Below are 21,127 nucleotides of genomic sequence, written 5' to 3'. Positions count from 1 at the left end.
TTTTTCATCTTTATAGCCCTGGTGCCTATGATATGGCCCATAATGTAGAGAAGCTCTATATGTTTTGTTGAATAAATGCAGTAAGAACATAATCCTCATAATTCTTATGCTAAAATTTTCAATATATGGCCCTTGGGCCACATAAATCAAAATCACCTTGGGAGGTTGCTAAAAATTTAATTTTATTAAGATACCTCAGGCTACTGGATCAGGATCTTGTGGATAGGATCTGGGAATCTAAATATTTGGCAAGCTCAACTTTGAGCTCAAACATCACTTGTTTAAGATGTTTTCTCCTTTGTAGAATTTTGAGTTTATTAATAACCTCTTAAAAGCTGAGTGTGGTAGCACACACCTATAGTACTAGCTATTTGTGAAGCTGAGGAAAGAGGATTCCTTGAACCCCACAAGTCTGATTCAATCTGAGTAATATAGCTAGGGAGACACCAGCTCAAAAAGAGAAAAGTTCTTAAAGCTCCTTCAATAATTATAAGACTACCACAAACCTGCATGTGGATGAAGAAATCTGTAGTGGATGGGTTCCTCATAGAACTCCTTTAGATGAAGGTGGAGAGTATTATATTTACAAAATCACCTGAAAAGTATACTGGAATTTGTACACTGCCATAAGCAATTATTTTATATGAAGAAAATATTATACCCTGTAATAGAATGCTATCCAGTAAAAAAAATTCTCTACAATGAAGGAACTGTTTCCTATCCACAATTTTCAATATGGTAGCCACTAGCCTCATTTGGTTTCTAAGCAATTGGAATATAACTATAAAACTGAAGAACTGGATTTTTAATTTTATACCATCTTTATTTCAGTTTAAATTTTGACATAATTAGCCACATCTTTCTAGTAGCTACCACATTGAAGAGTGCAGCTGTAAAATTTTACCTGAATTATGTTTCATTGGGGAAGCAAATTATATTTCTTTTATAGACCCCACAAAACATGCATTTAAGGTTATTAAAATTAGGCACTTATTTATTCCTTGATTAAACACTTATTATGGGTCAAATATGGGGTTGTAGGCACTGAGAATGAAAAAAAAATTCACATGAAAAAAATAATTCCTGATATCAAGAATTACCATTTATAAACTAAGATGGGTGGCAAACATATAAACCGCTAAGCTACCTCCTTTGTTTTCTGTTTTATTAATCTTGTATAGACTTGACCAACTTTACACCCAGGTAGCTACCCAAAACATGACTTTAAAGTAGTCCACAATTAAATATGTAAACTAGTTTGGTGGAAATCTGAGTGTCATTTTAGACATGTTCTTTATGCTTACTGCAAATGAAAACATGGCTTTACTATGTAGAAGTATATTATAGTTAAGACTTTCCCATCCCCTAAACTTTCTCCATTAATATTTAGCCACGGTATTTTTATAATATCAGAAGCCCCCAATATTTGATTAAATTCTTATTACCAAGGCCCAAAGACAGCTACAGTCTTAATGTCAGATAATTGCCTTTTATAAAAATCTAAAAAACCTGTTTGACCTGTACAAAGACCAACCATTTGTTATTATAGTAAATAAGAAGAACAGGTGCTTATTTTTCAGAGGGATTCATGGTTGTCAACATTAGTGACCTCTTTGTGGTTTTCAGAACTATTTTCCAACCCCCAAATGTCCACAGAACTTTAACTCAAACAGCAGCAAAATTAGAGGAAAATGAATAGTTTTGATGTGCTTTATTAAGTATTTAATGTTTTCTAAGTTTCCAAATGAGTGAATCTTAGGCAATAAAATAATTAATTTTTGAAATACAGATGCTAATTTATTTTCTGCAATCAGATTAAGTGTACACTACCTATAGTTATAAATGACTGTCAGTTTGGCACTACTGACCATCCACACTGATGAACAAGCTTTATTAAGATCTGAGGGGAATTTGACATCATTTAGAAGGCTAGGGCACCTGTCTTTGAGATGTTTCCCGAACCAAGTTGGCATGTGGTGCAGCCAGAGTCAAGTTGTAGGAAATTAGATGAAATTCTTTGTTTCTAATGAGGCAAAAAGCATGTCTAGCCAAAAAGTCTCAGCAATAAGATATGAGGGCAAAGGAAAATAGATTCAAGGTCACAGATACAAAGAGAAAATAACATGGTCAGAAAATAATCAAAAGTTTTATTGTGGATTTTCTGTTGGGGGGAAGAAGTCTAGAAAATGTGGCAATTAGCTCTGTGTTTTTCAGCCTGTGTAAAACTAAACCAGATGGTGACTTCTACCTCTGTGGGCTATGATTCACATCTAATTTGAGTTATTATTAATTGACCTTTCTGCATCTCAGTGTAGATATCCCAAAGAAAATAAAGGCAATGGGCTAGGTCACACAGCTAATGAGTGATAAAATAATATCTAAATTCAAAGTCTGTTTAACCACTGTATAAACTACATACCTTGATTGATGGGGCTAATATTTTTCTTAGATATATATATATAGTTATACATATAGAGTATGTATCTCATCGTCCTAGCCAATTTAATACTTTATATATAGAAATACTTTGGTTCATCCATGACAAGTGTATAATTTCATTTTAATGAGAAATTATGAAATGTCTATAACTAAAAACAATATCTAGAAGTTTCAAAGAAAGAATTGCTATAAGATAATAAATTAGCATCTGTATTTTGAGAAAGTAATTCTTTTATTGCCTAATTTAGGACTTCCTTAAATGCAGATGTCTCTACTTCAGAATTTTAACTGAGCCTAAATCACTATGACATACAATATAAAGTGAAAGTGTTTATGGAAATGTAATTATCTAATCAGAATTTGAAGATTCACAATTAATGAAGGCATTCAAGTATATAAATAATATAAGTTCCTTAAGACAACGTGGCCATAATTTGAGATTTAGTCATAATAGAAATATTTTGAATTTGTATGTAATACTGAGAAAGCGATGACTTTTACAATTTCTTGTATTCCACATCTTTTCATAAAAGAGAATAGGAAAAGAACCCAAGAAAATATTTACTATCTATCTATAAATTTCTCAAGTCAAGGTTTCCAGTTTGGTCTCCACTTTGGGCCTCTGTAGATAACAATTGACATAGAACTACAACCCTGACATCCAGACCCTGAGACCTCGTATGACGTCCCTCTGGGCATCCACCACAGAATAAGTGTATTTTTTCAGGTGGGACTGTGGTGGAGTGTGGAAATAGCATACCTCTCAATATGGCGCCTTAACTCCATAGGGATATGAATCAGCTGCCATAATCAGGGAACAGATTGGATGGGAGAGATCTCAGGACTCCATTCTGATCTAGAAATAGACACAGTGAGTGGTAGCATATGGCTCTCCTGTTTTGGGTGCAGTCTCTTAAACAGCAGGGTTTCGATACCATGGATACCACACCTCTTGCCCATATTTGCATTTAACATGTTATTCCATTTTATTTGTTTGCTTAAGGAGGGGGCAAATAGCATTTGCAGTCAGCCTTCAGTAAATGAGTCAATTATGTTTAAATAATGGGAAGGATAGCATGCTGTGGGCTAAGGAAAAGTGTAAACTTTATAAAAGGAGAAAAAGGGGAAGTCCTACAAGTGTCCAGAACTGCATGGGGATCCACATACATTCTCTGGGGCAATGTGGTCATAATTTCCCTACTGTCTTGTTTTCAAGTTCGAGTTGTGAAAGTTTGTGTATCCAAACCACACTATCTAGGGCTGAAACCACAGAAGCCGTGCCCTTTGATTTGCATTCTGGAATATACAAGCAATGTTAACAGAGAACCAGGATACTCCAGAAGAGAAGGGAGATAAGAAAGAGATTTTGTTCTGAGAAAAGGACCACCCTTATTCTTATGATCCCCAAGGAGGATGCCTGGCCTTTGACACAGCCAAGGTTTGGGTCTGACAGTTGCTGGCCACCACCACGTGGTTCTCTCATGTAGAGTAAACAGAAGCCAAGGGAAAGAGGCAAGAGGGCAATAAGGAAGGAGTCTAAAAAAAAAATAGGAAGAAATGGGGGATGGGAAGAATGTAATCCTGTATAGGAGAGACTGTGCAAATTAGGTTATTTCAGCAAATACATATCAAAAGAGACAAAAAGTTAACAAACAAAGGAGAGTAGGGGAAATGTATCTTAACATAAAACATCCAGTCATCTTCATATGTTAAATTTTATAATGGACTCCAGAATTATAGAATTGTCCCACGCCAGATTGAAACTTCACCATTAGAATGAGAGGTACTCTGAAATAAGAATTAGCAAAAACCCTTCAGAGGTTTTTGTTGTTGTTGTTAATTTTTGGTTTTGTTTTTTGTGGTAAGGGGATTGAACCCATGGGTGCTCCACCACTAGCTACATCCCCAGTTAGGGTCTCACAAGATTGCCTAGGCCAGTCTTGAACTTGCGATGCTCCTTGCCTCAGCCTCTGAGTGGGTGGGATTATAGGCATGTCCTGCCTTATCCAGATATTTTCAAGTTTAAGAAAAAAAATTGAGATTATAATAAAATGTTTTTTTTTTCTGCAATTTTACTCATGGTAAAGCACATCATAGAAGCTTGAAGAGACTTAACTGCTATTCATTCTTGTTTGAGGAGTCATAGGTTATTGAATTTAGGTTATCACAAAGTGAAAGAGTTGAAGCACCTGAAGTTTGGAATTAGAAAAGGCTAGAGGAAAAGCTGATTAATAGGAATCTATTTGCTAATTGAAAAAAACATTTTGAGCACAGATTAATGAGAAAAAAATTGAATTCCCAGTCAGGAAAAAAAACAAAAAAGCTTCAGATTCTATTCTAGAACTTACTATGGCAAATATTTTATTTTCTCTGACATTATTTCTTTGTACCTATAACTGGTGCTGTAAGTTTTATCGTTTTCATTATTATTGATATGATACAACTACAAGTAAATGGGAAGCAATACACATCTGGTTTTATATATACATAATACATATGTTTAATTTTACATTATCTGAAAATTCCCTCAACTAATTTTAATTTTAATATCAGATCTAAAATGAAGAACTAGAGAATTCCTTTGCTAAAAGTGATAAAACTGACTCTATTATTTGGCATTTTTTAATCGATTATTTTTCTGTTTGCTTTGCTTTTTTCTTTCTTTCTTTTTTTTTTTTTTTTAAGTGCTGGGGATCTCACACCTGCTAGGCTGTACCACTGAGCTACATTCCCAGCCCCTTTGTTTCCTTTTCTTTTTCTTTCTTTTTTTTTTTTTACTTTCAGTATTTCAGAGAGCATTCTATTTGCCTTTATCTTATTGGGAACTACAGTGGAGTATGAATTCTTGTAGATTTACATCCTAGGAGTACAATCGATGAGCTTTTCTTTAACATCCAAAAGTATACCTCTAGGATGATGAAGAAACCACTCCTATAAAAAACACCAAAATGATCTAGAGATGTTGACTCTGAAGAAGAGAGTTGTCAGGGAGATGTGAGAGTTCCACCAATTGATACAGCATAAAACAGAAAACAAATTTGATTTATTTGTTGTACCTCCGATTGGTAAAACTGAAAGTATTTGGGTTTCAGGATAGTGGTCAGTCAGAAATGGTGAAAAGAGCATAGAATTATAGTCAGGCATACTAGATTAAAATTTGAATGCTGGAGTTTTAAAGATCCATCTTTTGTATAGAATTTTTTCTTGCATTGTGGAAACAGGAAAAAGCAGGAAAGGTAAAAGTGTAATTTTGATTAAGACTTCTAAGTCTCTAAAGTCTAAGAAACAAATAAAAATGTGTAACTAACAAGCAAAGAGAAATAAAATAAAATGCTGATTAAGAAAATTTAGAGAAAGAAACAAAAATGCAGGAAATAGAGAATAGTTAGAATGTAAGATCTAAGCCAAAAATTAGTAATTACATTAAGCATTAATGAACTAAATATTCCAACTGAAAGACAAATATTGTCAAACTGGATTTTAAAACTCATTGAATTTCACTCACAGGTTGACCGTAGATTTAAATAAGAGTTCAGCAAAAATCAACAAAAGCACTTCTGTGAGAAATTAATAGCTATATGGAATTAACAATAAAGAATATTGCATATTTTATTGTTATTTGTAAATTATGTGCTACTCATTCTTTATATAAATAAAATTTATAAATAATGAAGGTATAAATGTGCAATTTTTTGAGACTGAGTTACTAGTATGCCACCAGATAAAGTGTCCTATTTACATAATAAACTTGTAAACCTCTCTGGCTGTCCCAAATCAAAAAGTATCAGATCAAGAAGACAACTTAAAGGCAATCATTCTCACCTTTTCCTTTTATCAATGTGAAAATCAAAACCCTGAGAATCAAATGGCTCACCTAAAATTTCAGAGTTCTTTAAGCTCTTTAGAGAGAACAAATCTATGAAGCAGGCATACAATATTGAGAGAGAGAGGGGGAGAGAGAGAGAGAGAGAGAGAGAGAGAGAAAGAGAGAGAGAGAGAGAGAGAGACTAAGACCTCACAAAGAAATCACCAAAGGGCTAAAATAATTCCAACTGGAAGGCCAACTTTCTAACAGTTGGAGAGTATTATTTCTTGTACAATTTAATAACAAAGAGGAGATCAACTATTGTTCTCTTACATTTTATGATGTCTAGTCTAGATCTAGAACCAATAAAATGCCATTCTAGTTCATTTTAAACCACTTTACGTATATTTCTGCTATCCGGCTTTAAAAAAAGAATTTAACTTAAAATCTGTTTAAAAGCAATATCATGCAACTGTTATTCTATAGAAGAGCATTTTAAGAGTGAAATTTTCTGAATACGTATTAGAAATTTATAAATTTCTCACTAGAAATGAAGATTTTTGATAATAAAAAAACAATCTTGTTTATCTCTTGTGTACTCAAGGGGAAAGACAAATATGGGAACAGTGTTGCTTGGGGAAGTTACAAGGGATAACTGGATTTCCATGACTTGTTCAGCAGTTTGGAATGTATCATCTACACTACATTTTGAAACTATTCTAAGTGGAAAAGACAAGAAAGTGTAGATAGGTTCATACTGAGGGAAGATTAATGCTTCCTGCTGATCTTGGCTGCTAAAGACCTCAACAAAGATTTACAATCCAGGATGACAGCATGCAGACTCATATTTAGTGAGGAGCTGAATGGCCACATGTTCTTCACCACACCCAGAATGGAATTGGCACCAGATGACTTTCATTTCTACTTGAATCTGGACAGATACAAGCACCCACCATGATTCATTTCCACATCAATATCTAAGTCACATGGTAATATGGATGACATCTGTTTTCCACATTTTTGTGGAGGTCACAACTATTTCCTACTATACAGGTTAAATATAACTAAACAAATTATAATCTGGAGCTGGTATTAACATAGCTCCGGTTAATAAATTATGTTAAAATAACATTAGAGAGAGGTGGCATCAAGGGTTAAGAGCCTGGGGTCATATCTACCACTTATAACCTGAGTGACCTGGGGAAAGCCTCAGCTTCTTCATCTGTAAGAGGAGATGATGAAATAACACCTCCCTGATAAGATCATTGGGAGGAGTCTGTGAGTTAATGTGTCCTGCATTCTTAAAACACAACCTGACATATTGCAAGTATTCAGCAGATGTTAGCTACTAGCACCATATACTACAGTCATATTAACAAAGGGAATAAACTTACAAAACAAAATGAATTTTAGTCACAAGGTGAGACTTTGAACGATTTATTGAAAATCATATTCATTTGAGTTTTAGGATTGACCTTTCTTGATTAGTTCAAATACACTTTACTAATTTTTGGCCAATACCTCTCTACATTTAATTATATACCACCATCCCCTTAGAAAATTCACATTTAAAAAGGTGAGATGGAAGGAAGTGGGGAGGGAGGGAGGTAGAGTGAGAATATCCAGTATCTGGGGATGCAGAGACAATGAGCTGACATAGATTTAAGTTACAGTGGCAAATACAATTGAGAAGTATGACATGAGCTATTTGCTCATTAAGTACAATGTGCCAGTATTATCCCAGGCAGTTTACCACACAAGTTTCCAATCACAATATCGCTGGGGAATTTTATGTGGATGGGTGTGTATGTGTTCTAAAATAAGTTTGCGCCTTTCATTTGGTGTCTCTCCAGTTTTGTAATAGCATCTTATTTAACATATTGAATGATGATCAAGATGTAAAATCACACAGTAATTTATTACTAAAATATATTTATTTTTTATTTAGGACTAGAGAAACTTGCACAAAAAGGCAAATCATTGTCCCCTTTAGCAAGTATAACTGGAATATCATTATTTTTGATTATATCCATGTGTCTTCTCTTCCTATGGAAAAAATATCAACCCTACAAAGGTAGGTAAAGATTAGAAAAAAATTAAGCTATATATACATACTTTTATATACATCTTACTACATTTTTTCTCTTTGGGTTTTAGCTATAAAACAGAAGCTAGAAGGCAGGTAATGCATGTTTCTATGGAAATAATTTTTGAATGTTTTTTCCTCAATTATTATCCCTGATAGAAGTACCTATTTGTCTTTTCAGGCCAGAGACAGAATACAGGAGAGCGCAAACATTTTCAGGTAATGGTGAGTCTAAAAAGTGGTATTATCAACATTAATTAATGTTGTTATTTGAATTAGTGATATTACTATCAATGTAATAGAAGTAAAATAAGCTGATATTAGTATGATATCTATAATAATATAACATTCATAATAATAATTGAATAGCACCTTCATTACAAAGTGCTGTCCCTGTATTCGTTTTATGTAAGCCACAAAAATGTGTAAAAGAAGCCTGGAAGTCACTCTCAACTCTGTTTTTCAGGCAAGAAAACTAAGGATCAGAGATTAAATCACTTTCCATAGTTACTGAGTTCTGATGAATCCTTTCTTATTCATTTATTCATTATTATTATTTTGAAAATGCCAAAGGGCTGTCTCGCTTTGTTAATTCCTAGGGATGCTGGGATGCCACCCACTCCATCCCACACAGAAGAGGAACTGGAGGTTTGGCAGGGCCAGTGCTGCTGCTTTGTCCCCACTTGACCCTCATTACCTTCGCTGTTGACTCTGCACTGAGTTGTTGCAAGTTAACAATGGAGATTTTGCTCAGACCTTGGCATCACCAGGAGCTAGTTCAGTCCCTTCTATGCCACATTCCCCTTGGGAAAATTATTTTTCTTGACCTCAACTTCCTCATCTATACAATAGAGATAAAAACTTCTTCCTAGTGTTGCTCTGAGAATTAAATAAAATTACGTAGGAGAAGAACCTAATACCCAAATGCTTAATAAATGTGTAACTTGTTCCTCTTAGCTAGCCCTTGCCTACTTACAAATGATTGCCTGCAGAACAGGAAAGGGCCCTGAGATCATTTGGCTTCTTCCTACCACCCCAATTCCATCACCTTACAGATGATATTTGTGACATGTTGTATTGTATGATATTTTATATATCTGAGAAGCTATAGTTACTCTTTTCCATTATGGTGATCTCTGTTAGATATAGCAGGGTGCAGTAGCTATTATGGGTGCATCAAAGGCTAAAACCTTGGTCCACAAGTCTGAATATTGAGGGCTACAAAGGACAAGCCTGTTCTCATGTGTGTATGTGAATATGTAATACATTGTTTCCACCTCAGGCTTTAAGAATAATTCCAGTTCCAGTTCAGTTTCAATTCAGAAGGGCTGATTTCCGACACTGCTCAAAGGCAGTATGACCACATGGCATTAGGAAATGTTAAATTGGTTTTGTACCTATACCATTTAATTTGACAATAATGTTTTACTATGGTTTTAAAAAACAACAATCGCAAGTCAAAGCTTTGGATTTGAAAGTAGTATTGTTTTCTATTTCAGGCCATGAAGATGCTCTGGATGACTTTGGAATATATGAATTTGTTGCTTTTCCAGATGCCTCTGGTGTTCCCAGGGTTGGTTTTCCTAGTGTCTGATTAACCAAGAAGTAGAATTCTGCTTCACCAGAGGTGTAAGCAGCATTTGTTTAAGAACTTGGGCAGTGTAGTCCAATGGCTGCATTTCCCCCTGCTGCATTAAGAAGTGTTGACTTACTCTGTAATGAATGATGCGGCTGGATCTGGGGAGTTAGCTAAGGTGTTTTTTTTTTCTCAGTTTTTATAAGCTAATACAAACAAGGAAGCAACACTAAGTAATAAGTATTCTTTACCTGGTTAGCTTAGCAAAGAGATTGGTATAGGACCAGATTTCCTTCTAGATTGGTATAGGACCAGTTTTCCCTCTTCTTCCTTATTTCCCTATGATAGTCCATTTATGCAAGGGGTCATAAATGGATGTCTTGCTTCTGGGCATTCTCACTTCCATTTTTTTTTTAAGAACTAGTTGCTATTAGAAAATGGTCACTTTTCTTGTCCAGAGCATTCTGTCCATGTGTAAGGTTCATCCAGTAAGTTTCCTGGCCACAGACTTTATTTCAGAAGTGCCATGTGAGTAACAGAGAGGAGTTGATTGGATTTCATTTTACTCCCTAAGGGTAAGTCACTAACACCAGTGCCCACATTGTCATAAGACGAAAAGAACTCTTCCCCTGGAAAGGCTTTGCATTGTCCCATTCAATCCCAGTCAGGATTGGCTCACCCTTCACTTTCACAACCAAAAGACAAAAATAAATATTTGATGGATCAGTTTTTTAAAATAGCTTCTCACAGGGACAGCACTACTTTAAGGTGTGCCTTCAATTGGTAGAGCAGGAAACTGAAGAACCAAGAGGACTTATAGTTGAATCTTTGAGGCTAGAAGTTTATTTGAAATAATGCACAATTTTATTCTTAGGAATTCATTGGAAATGAGTGAGATTTGTGTAAAAAAAACCTTAAATTTATGCTTGTGAAAAATTATTGGAGCTATGTAAATATGAAGGACTAAAAAGTTTGGGATACAAATTAGGAGGTCCTCTATTGACTCAAAATGCTACAATCCTCAAGAATTTGAAGCAGAGAAATTTAAATGCATCTCAGAAGACCTCTTGTTTGTGTCATAAATAGAATAACTTGATTTGGAGCTATGCCCATTTTCAAAGCTGAAAACTCCTGACTAAACTTCTGAAGTTCTTAGTTGGTCATGCCAGGTGCTATGGGGAAGAAGTGAGAAATCAAAACCAACAACCATAGGAAGAGAATGGAGACCAGGATGGGAGGAGGAGGATCTGAGTGAGAAGTAGCCAGGATGGCAGTTATGTGGGAAGATTAGCAGCCAATGCAATGACTTTACCAAGAAAACAAGGGCCCACAAAACTAAGATTGCAAAATTGAAGGAATTAAGGAAAATAAATTGAATTGCTAGGGGTTTGTTTAGTTTTAAAAAAAAAATCATCTCTTAGTTTATTGTGGTACATGCATAAGTGAAATTACTTCTCTATCTGTTGTACATTTCACTGTCCACTTAGCATCTCTTTCAGGAGATGGGCAGAAAATAATTGAATGATATGAACTAATGTGTGTATTCAACAGTTTTAATATTCGGTTAAGTTATTGATCATCATTTTTATCATAGCCCCTGCCTATTACGATGCCAAAGAAAAACAAGATTCTTTCTCAAGTACAAATCATAAATCAAAACTCCTCAACCCCAAATGATAGGACAATTCACATACAATAAAGCTTTAGTAAGTAAAAGTAAAACAGGCAGTCTCCAGAAAAGTATGAAGCAAAAATGTTCTAATATAACCCAGCAAATCAAGTTGGGATGAGGTAGGGCACTCCTCAGACTTGGCCAGGACAGTGTCCTCTAGGTGGAGCTATGTAAATAAGGACTAAAAGTCAGCAGCAGTATTAATATACAGGATGGCTTTTACTAAATTCCTACTATTCTTTCCTCATTCACTCAAACCTTTAGTTTTTAGAGCCCATTACTACATTCAAACCAAAATATCTCCCTTAATGTACTCCATATTTCTTGGTATTGTCTCTTGCAACAGGAATAGGGATTTTGGCTATATATTATTCTTTTAAGCTATCTTTTCACATGGAATTGGCAAGTAGTGTCAAAGGTTAACTGAGAAGATGTCATATAAGAGATAATATGTTCACTGGTTCTAAGCTGTTCTGTTATATCCTCTTTGCCATTTTTCCTTCCTATTATATTTCCTGTATAGTACTGACAGCCTTATTCTTCAATGAAGGGGAAAAAAAGTCATAGTTTTGTCAAGATATATTCCTTTTCTGACCTCATAGCTTTGTTGCTGCACAAACCACCATAGGGTAAGTGCTGGAAATTGTAACAAGGAGGAAACAAACATTCTAGGTTCTAATTCTCTAATCATCACAACCGCCAGTTGTTTTCAACTCTATAGCATAGTGGAAAGAAATACTATTGACTAGTCTTGGCTAATTTTTTCATATGCCATATTTTCTAGATGCCAAGTAGGTCTATTCCAGCCTCCAATGGTGTATCAGGGCAAGATTTGCATAGTACAATTTACGAAGTTATTCAGCACATCCCTGCCCAACAGCAGGATCATCCAGAGTAAGTATGAATCTTCATTTGGTGGAGCTATGGAAGAGCTTACCTAGCATTCATCCTCAGAATTTATTGAAAGTCTCAGAAGAAAAATATTAAAACAGGAAATCATAGCTTCTGTACATTTGAAAATGTATAGGACATTTGCCCATCTGAAAATAATTTGGAGAAATAAAACAGGCAAACACAGAAATATCTTCTGGGGCCATGACCTTGAGCCAGTGGACTAGATGCAGAGCTTTAGAATGAACTGTCTGTTGTGTACATTTCTCCCTCTTATGGTGTGTCCCCATGGAATCTACATCTAGGGATGAAAGGCATGTTCAGGTCAGTTCTCAAGCCATCTATTTATCTTCATGATTTCCCAGTGGCCATGGTAATAGCAGAGCCACGATGATCTGGAAGTAAAAATAGGACTGGGATTAAAAAGCCTAAGGAAGGTCCACAGCACAGATAGCATCAAATACCAGACCAAGAGGACTGGTATCTCAGAGATGGCAAAAAACTTCTGTTGAGGCTAAAGTCAGGAAACCACTGATCCAGTTAAGCTCAAAGCTGTCACTAAGAAAGAAGTCTCTGTCCCCTCTTCATGATGGTGAAACTGAGCCCACAGTCTTTTGAAATAATGAAATGGACTATTTGTTGTGGACTGCAGCTGCCTGCAGGCATAACTGCCACAAATCATCTTCCATCATTCCTTTATTTGTCATTTATTGACTCTGAAAAGAACATCAATAACTACACCTAGGAACTTCCCCTCTGGCAACAGAAACAGTGCCAGCAAAGTAATTCATGCACACCTCTGGGCGAATACCAAAAATAACAGCTAGGAGTGAATGACTACATGAGAAATTATCTGATGGAGAGGAGACCTCAGTCTTGGGGGGGAATGGAGGAACTATGCAGTAACTTAAAGGCTAAATAAGTGACAAGACACTTCAGAGAACCCCAGAAAGTTATCTGGAGTCAGGTAAATTAGGAACAAATCTTGGTGGAACTAGAAACTAATGATTTGTGGAAAAAAAACTAGTTTAAAGCAATATACTATTACTCTAATAGACTACTATAAAATGGGGTATTATTCCATGATAGTTTAAAAAATAAAAAACTCTCTGAAATGATGTCTAACCCTCTTTACTCTCTGGAATACAAAGTTAGGGGATGCTTTTTTTTTTCTTTTACTTTCCTTTCCTATTCTCTCCTTCCTTCCTTTTTTTTTTTTTTTTTTGATTGACATATAACTACATATTTATGGGGTTTAATGTAATGTTTTGATCTACGTCTAGATTATGTCATGATCAAATCAGGTTAATTAGCATATCTATCACCAGAATTTTGAAAGTATGTCTGCTTTAGAAGAGTGAATTCAGTAAATTCACTTATTTTCTATGTATCTTTTGTTCTAAATACCTACTTTGCCCACTAAAATGCAAGCAAACCAAATGAAAATTTGGGGTTTACCCTCTGAGATTCCTAAGTACCTAAATATGAAACAAATAATGAGTTAAAATTGTGAATGTGGCAACTACAACTTCAGAACACAAAAGCGATTTGGTTATTTTTGCATATGATAAAACTGAGTCTCTCTCTTTTTTGTGGGTGGAGGAGGGCTTACCAGGCATTGAACCCAGGGACACTTAACCACTGAGCCACATCCCCAGCACTTTTTTTTTTTTTTGAGACAGGGTCTTGCTAAGTTGTTTGAGCTTCATTGAGTTGCTAGGCTGGCTTTGAACTTGCAATCCTTTTGCCTCAGCCTGGGTTTATAGGCAGGTGCCACTGTATCCAGCTTGATTCTCTTTTTAAAAAATCACCCTCTGAGACCAGATGGCTTTCAGACAGAAGTAAAATCTATAGAATAGCTTAAGAATCTAAAAGTTCATTTCAGAAAAAAATCTTTTGAAGGTGAAAAATTAAGCAGAAATGCTTTTCTTTTTCTATTTAGAATTTTTTTAGTTATATATAACATTAGGATTCATTTTTAACATAATTATAAAAGCATTAAATATAATTTGCTCCTATTATTTTTTTCAAACGCATAAGGGAACATGCAAAACTTCAGTAAAGGACATGCTCCTATGAAAGGCATCAGGATATCAACTCTTGATCACAGCCCACCAGGGAATGTCTTCTCAGCTCCCCGCTCTTCTCAACTTTTTCTCCTCTTCTGAGACCTGTTTGTTTTGTTTTGTTCTCTGTGTGTCTTTGTCTTCCAATGGCTCTCTCTTCCCTTCTTTGATTCCTTCCATTCCTGAGTCTGTACTTCTCTCTTCCTCTTGGTTTTTTATTTTTGTTTGTTTGGTAGTGGGAGTTGAACCCAAAGGCACTTTACCACTGACCTATATCCCCAGCCCTTTTTAAATTTTATTTATTTTGACACAGGGTCTCACTAAATTGCTTAGGGTTTTGCTAAGTTGCTGAGGCTGGCCTTGAACTTGCAACCTGCTGCCTCAGTCTCCTGAGTCGCCAGGATTACAGGCCTACACCACAGTGCCTGGTGTCCTCTTATTTTCTGCAAGACTTCAAGTCTATCTTCCTTCTCCCTAAAATCCTTTAAAATTTTTTCTTCCTCTGTCACTCTTTTAATTTATCCAAATGGGAACCTAACATTTTTTAAAGTATTATTTTCTTTCCATACAGATTATGTTACCTACTATAAATTTTTAAATAGAATAGTGTTTTCTTTTTTATCATCACAAACTGTTTTTCACTTATTTTATTTACAGTCAATTCACAGACATGTAAATAAGACTGAGTCTTTTAAGGACTCCTTAGTTTAGCAAGTTCCTGTTTGGTTGTTTTAACCAAAGACTAATGATCCTTCATAAAATAAACATTCCTCCATAGAATAAATATTGCCCATAGATACAGAGACCATTTTTCTCTCCTGATTGCTTATGGTTTTTATTCTCTAGGTCCAATTAAATTCAAAGATCAATTTCATGAATAATGCAGGATTGCAGGTGGTTAGCAAACCTCTTCTATCCCTCACTCCCAGAGTGAATGCACAAGCACTGGGAAAGAATTCTAACTTACTGCTTTTTTTTTTTTCACCTTGACTTCACAGTCACTTCTAGGGTAAAAAAGACAGCCAAACAATTTCATCCTTTGCTTCGTAGACTATTTTCTTGAGTACATGTGATTGTGTGCTAATTGGACTGGTGTTTAACAAATTGGTAAATTGGTCGTGTTCATATCCAAGTACTCAGCCCAATTATTTGTCTATTGAACTTATATTTGTATTTCTTGAAATGCTGTCTGTTGACATCATTAAGTGTTCTTGGCATAGTTTGTTTTGAACCCAAGGATAATTATTATTTTCTTGAAAACAGGACATTCAAGTAGGTAAACCTTGAGTTTCAAAAGGTAATTGTCTAGAGAGTTTAATGGTTGCTTACTCTTCATATTTATTAATTAAAATTTCACTCATATGTTATACAGCTATGTAAAGAAATAGAGTAATTTAGAGTTCTTTTACCTGTAGATTTGGATATGTATACATCAGTTCACATATCCCTTATATCTGTTTACCAGGTGAGATTTCATGGGCAAATCAGTACATTGGAGTAAAATAATGAAGGGGCATTTTGGAAGAAAACTATGGAAATATATATTCATCTGGAATCAATGAAGAACTCCAACTCAATACCTTTTACTCATTACTTCTTTCAAATGCAGACTAGAAGCATTTATACAAATTGGACTGCAGATTTTCCAGCACACATACAATGTGTTATACACCACAGAAACAGTGGGGAAATATTTCTCAGTGGACATTCTTATCATGGGGACTGTGAGGAAGGAGAAAAATGAAGCTTCCTCATCACTCTTTTTATATTAAATTTATCTCAAAAAGCATTCCAATCTGTATTTCCACTTTCATCAACATTGATGCTATCCTAATCTCACCTAAAATTATGGATTAACATTTGTAAATTTTCCAGTAGGCTCTTGTTTTATTAAATTTTCATTACTGTTTAGATGGCTAAAAAAATTTCAATCGCCAAATTTATTTCTTGCTATTTGTGCCACAAAAATAATAAGGATGGTTGTTCCAAAGTAAGACTGTGCCTTCTCCCTGGTTGTCAAGGGTATTTTTGAAAAACGACTTGCAAACATGCTTAAAGAATTACTTGCAGAAGTCTTGTTTTTATTTTGTTCAAAGAAAAATGGATTCAAATAAATTATTCTGTTTTTGCTTTTATGTGGCCTTGATTCTTTATCTTATAAAGTAAGACATTACATAAGTCAGATTGTAGAGTTAGATTTCTTACCCTTATTTTGCAATGTACAGTAAAATGTAGATTATAGAGAACTATTGCCAGCTAGCTGGGCTGGCAACCTGAGCTGGGTTCACAAGAGCTGGCTACATCAATAACTAAGAAAACGGCGAAAGAAGCATGCAACACACAGAAATACCTTTTGCTTGCACGAATCAGGGATGGCTCTCGACCTTAAGGGTATGTTGGAAAGAGAGTGGGCACACCTGAAACCATCCCATTTATTGAGGAGAGGACATTCGAGAAAGTTCAACCCAAATGAGGCAAGGGATTGGGTTTCAGGGTGGTGTATCCCAGTCTCATTGGGTGAAGCCCACTCCCAGAGCTTCATTCCCCTGCCTAGCGGAAGTGAGGTCCACCTGCTTTCACACTCAGCAGAAGCCAGTTCCACACCTCCATCGCTCAAGGCTAAGGGTGCTGAGCTCCTATGTGGCAGCTCCTGATGGAGAACTATTAAAATAAAAAGTCTTCACTCTTACATTATAGGTGGGACTACAAATTGGTGCAACCAATCTGGAAAGCATTATAGAGATTCCTTGGAAAATTTGGAATGGAACCACCATTTGATGCAGCTATCCCACTCCTTGATCTACACCCAAAGGACTTAAAAACAGCATTCTACAGTTATGCAGCCACATCTATGTTTATAGCAGCTCAATTCACAGTAGCTAACTTATGGAACTAACCTAGATGCCTTTCAATAGATGAATGGATAAATAAACTGTGATATATATATATATATATATATATATATATATATATATATATACACACACACACACACACACACACACACACACACAGTGGAATATTACTGAGCATTAAAAGAGAATAAAATCATGGCATTTGCAGCTAAATAGATGGAGTTGGAGAATATCATTCTAAGTGAAGTTAGCCAATCCCCAAAAACCAAAGGCTGAATTTTTTCTCTGATAAGTGGGTGCTGATCCATAATGGGGGGGGGGAGGAATGGAGGAATTTTGGATAGGGCAAAGGAGGGGAAGGAAAAGGGAGGAGGCATGGAGGTAGAAAAGATGGTAGAATGAGACTGACATCATTACCCTGGATACATGTATGATGATGCAAATGGTGTGACTCAGTGTGCAACCAAGGAAATGAAAAATTGTGCTCCATTTGTGTACCATGAATCAAAATGCATTCTGCTGTCATGCGTAACTAATTAGAACAAATAAATTATTTTTCAAAAATTCTTTTTATTGGTTCTTTTTAGTTATTCATAACATGATTCACTGTGACATAATTATAAAAGCATATTAATTTGCTCTAATTCTGACCATAATATTTCCACTTTACCTTCCCTTTTCCCTTCCCTCTGTTCTACTGATCTTCCTGCAATTTACTTATGAAGACCAATGAAATAGAATAGAAGACACAGAAAGAAACCCACACGAATACATTTAGCTGATACTAGACAAATATGCCAAAAACATGATGGAGAAAAGGGTCCTTTTAACAATTGGTGCTGGAAAAACTAGAAATCCATATGTAGTAGAATGAAACTTGACCTCTATCTCTCACCCTACACAAAAGTCAATTCAAAGAAGACAGAAGAACTGGAAATTAGACCAGAAACTCTTCAACTGTTAGAAGTAAATATAGGCCCAACACTCCAACATGTCAGCCTAGGAACTGACTTCCCTAAAAAGATTCCTAAACCATAAGACATAAAACCAAAAATCAATGAGTGGGATGACACCAAATTAAACTCCTGCATAGCAAAGTGTAGAGAGAACTTATAGAATGGGAGATCTTTGCCATCTTTTTAATATTCAGAATATAAAAAACTTCACACCAAAATAAAGATCTTATTCCTTCATGCCTGGTCACTTTATACAGAAGAAAAGAAATGATGCAAAGCAATTTCTTTTTAAAAATATTTAAAGCATACTGCTGCATTTATACTGTCCTTCTCATATGTTCATGGAAGGCTTGTTGCAAAGAAAATTAAGACAGTTTCACGACTCCTTTCAGGCCTTCTCTCTATCACACTTATATACTTTTCTATTGCAAAAGCCAATCATTGCTACCACAAATATTTCCTTCTATATTTAATAAAATAAAAAATATCTGATTAGAAAAGGAATTTGTGTTCATTTTAAACATATTGTCTGTACTTGGAAACACAGGGAGACTCACCCTAAGACAATTAAAATCTTTTGTCATCTTACCTCTCAAAAATAACCTGTGAGCATTTCCCTCAATTAGTTATTTATAATATATTCATATTTCTTCAAGTTCCAGGAAGGATTTGTGGTAGCTTATATAAATGCATAATATAATAACAAGATAAACTACACCCTAAAAATAAAGTTGATATGAATAAAAAAAGATAAAAGAATAATAAGAGACAAAGTTAAAGCAGAAATGAGGTTAGTGACCAGTGTGATGAACTCCCCTTCATCTGTGAGCTTGGTTTTACACTATGAGTAGCATATTCTGGCATATATCTAATGAGGGGCTTCTAAGCTGAATGCAATTTGTGTTACAGCCAAAGGAAGTTCAAAAGCCATTGCAGGGTCACAAGAGAGCAGGTCAGTGTTGGTGTTCACCCATCCACCCATCCACCCCAGCTCCATCTGCTCCCCCCTCCTTCTCCATCTTGTGTCCCTCCTTCCCAAGGCTGTGGTGCTCTTGCTGATGCATCTCTGACTTTGTGGGCACACACTGTCTACAATGAACTATGGCTACATGTCTGTTTTCCCCTTCCTAAACCCAGCCCTGAAATACTTTAATACACAGTCTTTCTAGAAAAGGTAAGAATACATTCAGATGATTCCCAAATCAAAAGCCTATGGAAAATTTGCACCAGGATAATGTGTCATTAGTTTTAGGTTTGGCTATTTCTGTGTATCACTTCAGAATTTCTCACCACAAACCACAGGAAATACAACTACATATTCATATTTTTTTCAAACTCACTTTTTCAATTACTTGTAATTCCTCTCATTTCCGTATCTCTCACACGCAAAAAAAAAAAAAAAAAAAAAAAAAAAAAAGACTCCCTTAGTGCATGGTTCTGCTCAAAGCAGCAAGGAATTGCTGAAGGGAGAAATACGAAAAGATCTAGAATCCAATTAACTTTTGCCGTCATTGGTGTGTAACACCAGACGACTCACTGCTCTTTCAGTAAATGGGGATGAAAATCTCATAAATTAATCAAGGTTTCCAAGGGAAGTGATGAACCAAAACCCAGATGTTCACCTAATTAACAAATTAATCTTTAAAAACCAGCCTAAAGTTCTTTTCTTATTACTAAACATAAGCTGAGCCATTGCTAGTTTTCAGCTTTATATTACTGCTTCTAACTTGGAAATAAACATATTCTTAGTGCTTATTATTTTAAAAGAATGTATTTCATGGATAAACTTTTAAGCAAAAATTTAAATAGTTACAAATAAATTGCAGTTCTCCTTGGTTTTCTGACATTTGTACTTCCATGTGAATAAGACAATTTCAGTTAAACTACACACATATGCTCATAGAACCAGGTCCATGTGATTCTTTATTTCTACTAGATATGTGCTTTCTAAAGTTTTGTTACAATGATAAAAATCAAGTAATAACACCGTAGGCATGTAGGTAGCTATTTTACTGTATTTTATTAAAGTTTTAACTTTTTAGAAAGTTATGATTTTCTGATTCTACATTGCTATACAATCATTTGTATTTGTATGTCATTCTTATATATTCCTCTTTGTAAATTCAGGCACCGGTGACCAAAAGGAGGCAGATTAAAGCTCTGAACAAGGCTTTATTGAGATTGGCTCCCAGGCCAACAGAGGGAGTCCAGGGAAATCGCACCCAGGCTCAGCTGGATTAGAATTTTGTTGGGTTTAGGCAGGAAAGGAGGGCTTAGGACAGGAAAGGGAGATTTATAGGGTCCCTTGTCCCCCTGGGGTTGGTTGGGGGATCTTGTTAAGATCCTTGCCCTTCCAGGATTAGTCAGGAGACCCTGCTGATTGACAGGTGGTTATCACTGCTTGTCTGTGGACGCCTGATTGATAGTTGTCTCGCCCGCCCCCAGGTTGCCTGATGCTTTGTTCCCTTAGCCACCCCAAACCGACCTAACACTCTCAAGTTCGCGTTCTAATATACAAGTTTCATGAGGCAATAAGAAAGAAAGGATATTTATTCTCCGCCTATGGACACAGAACTTGGGTTTAGCCCTGTTATTCTCCTCCCTTCTCATCTAAAAAACTGTTAAATGCAATTACCATATTAACCTTGAAATTTATAAACACTTTCACATATATGACCTTCTGCGAGCTTCATGAGGACTCTGTGGCCTGGAACAAGTATGTCCCACAGATGAAGAAACCAAGACCCTGGAGTAAAACGACTTTGCTAAAGACACCAAACC

At 35.5% G+C, this 21,127-nt stretch overlaps 1 protein-coding gene across 2 annotated transcripts in view; it reads left to right on the top strand.

The window, feature by feature from the left end:
* Window positions 1-16,050, top strand: part of Hepacam2 (HEPACAM family member 2) — a 35,587-nt gene extending 19,537 nt beyond the window's left edge. The window contains exons 4-8 of one of the 2 annotated variants that reach the window (XM_027919879.3): window positions 8,193-8,318; window positions 8,512-8,549; window positions 9,830-9,903; window positions 12,363-12,472; window positions 16,001-16,050. In XM_027919879.3, coding sequence (XP_027775680.2) covers window positions 8,193-8,318; window positions 8,512-8,549; window positions 9,830-9,903; window positions 12,363-12,472; window positions 16,001-16,041 — 389 coding nt within the window. In that variant the 3' untranslated portion in view covers window positions 16,042-16,050. Of the gene's footprint in view, window positions 1-8,192; window positions 8,319-8,401; window positions 8,427-8,511; window positions 8,550-9,829; window positions 9,904-12,362; window positions 12,477-16,000 lie in introns of those variants that run through there. The other variant, XM_027919878.2, reaches the window with a different exon arrangement.
* Window positions 16,051-21,127: the final 5,077 nt, after the last annotated feature.

Source organism: Marmota flaviventris, chromosome 1 (assembly GCF_047511675.1).
Source record: "Marmota flaviventris isolate mMarFla1 chromosome 1, mMarFla1.hap1, whole genome shotgun sequence".
Taxonomy (NCBI): Eukaryota; Metazoa; Chordata; class Mammalia; order Rodentia; family Sciuridae; genus Marmota; species Marmota flaviventris.
This window is presented reverse-complemented; position numbering and strand designations above follow the sequence as displayed.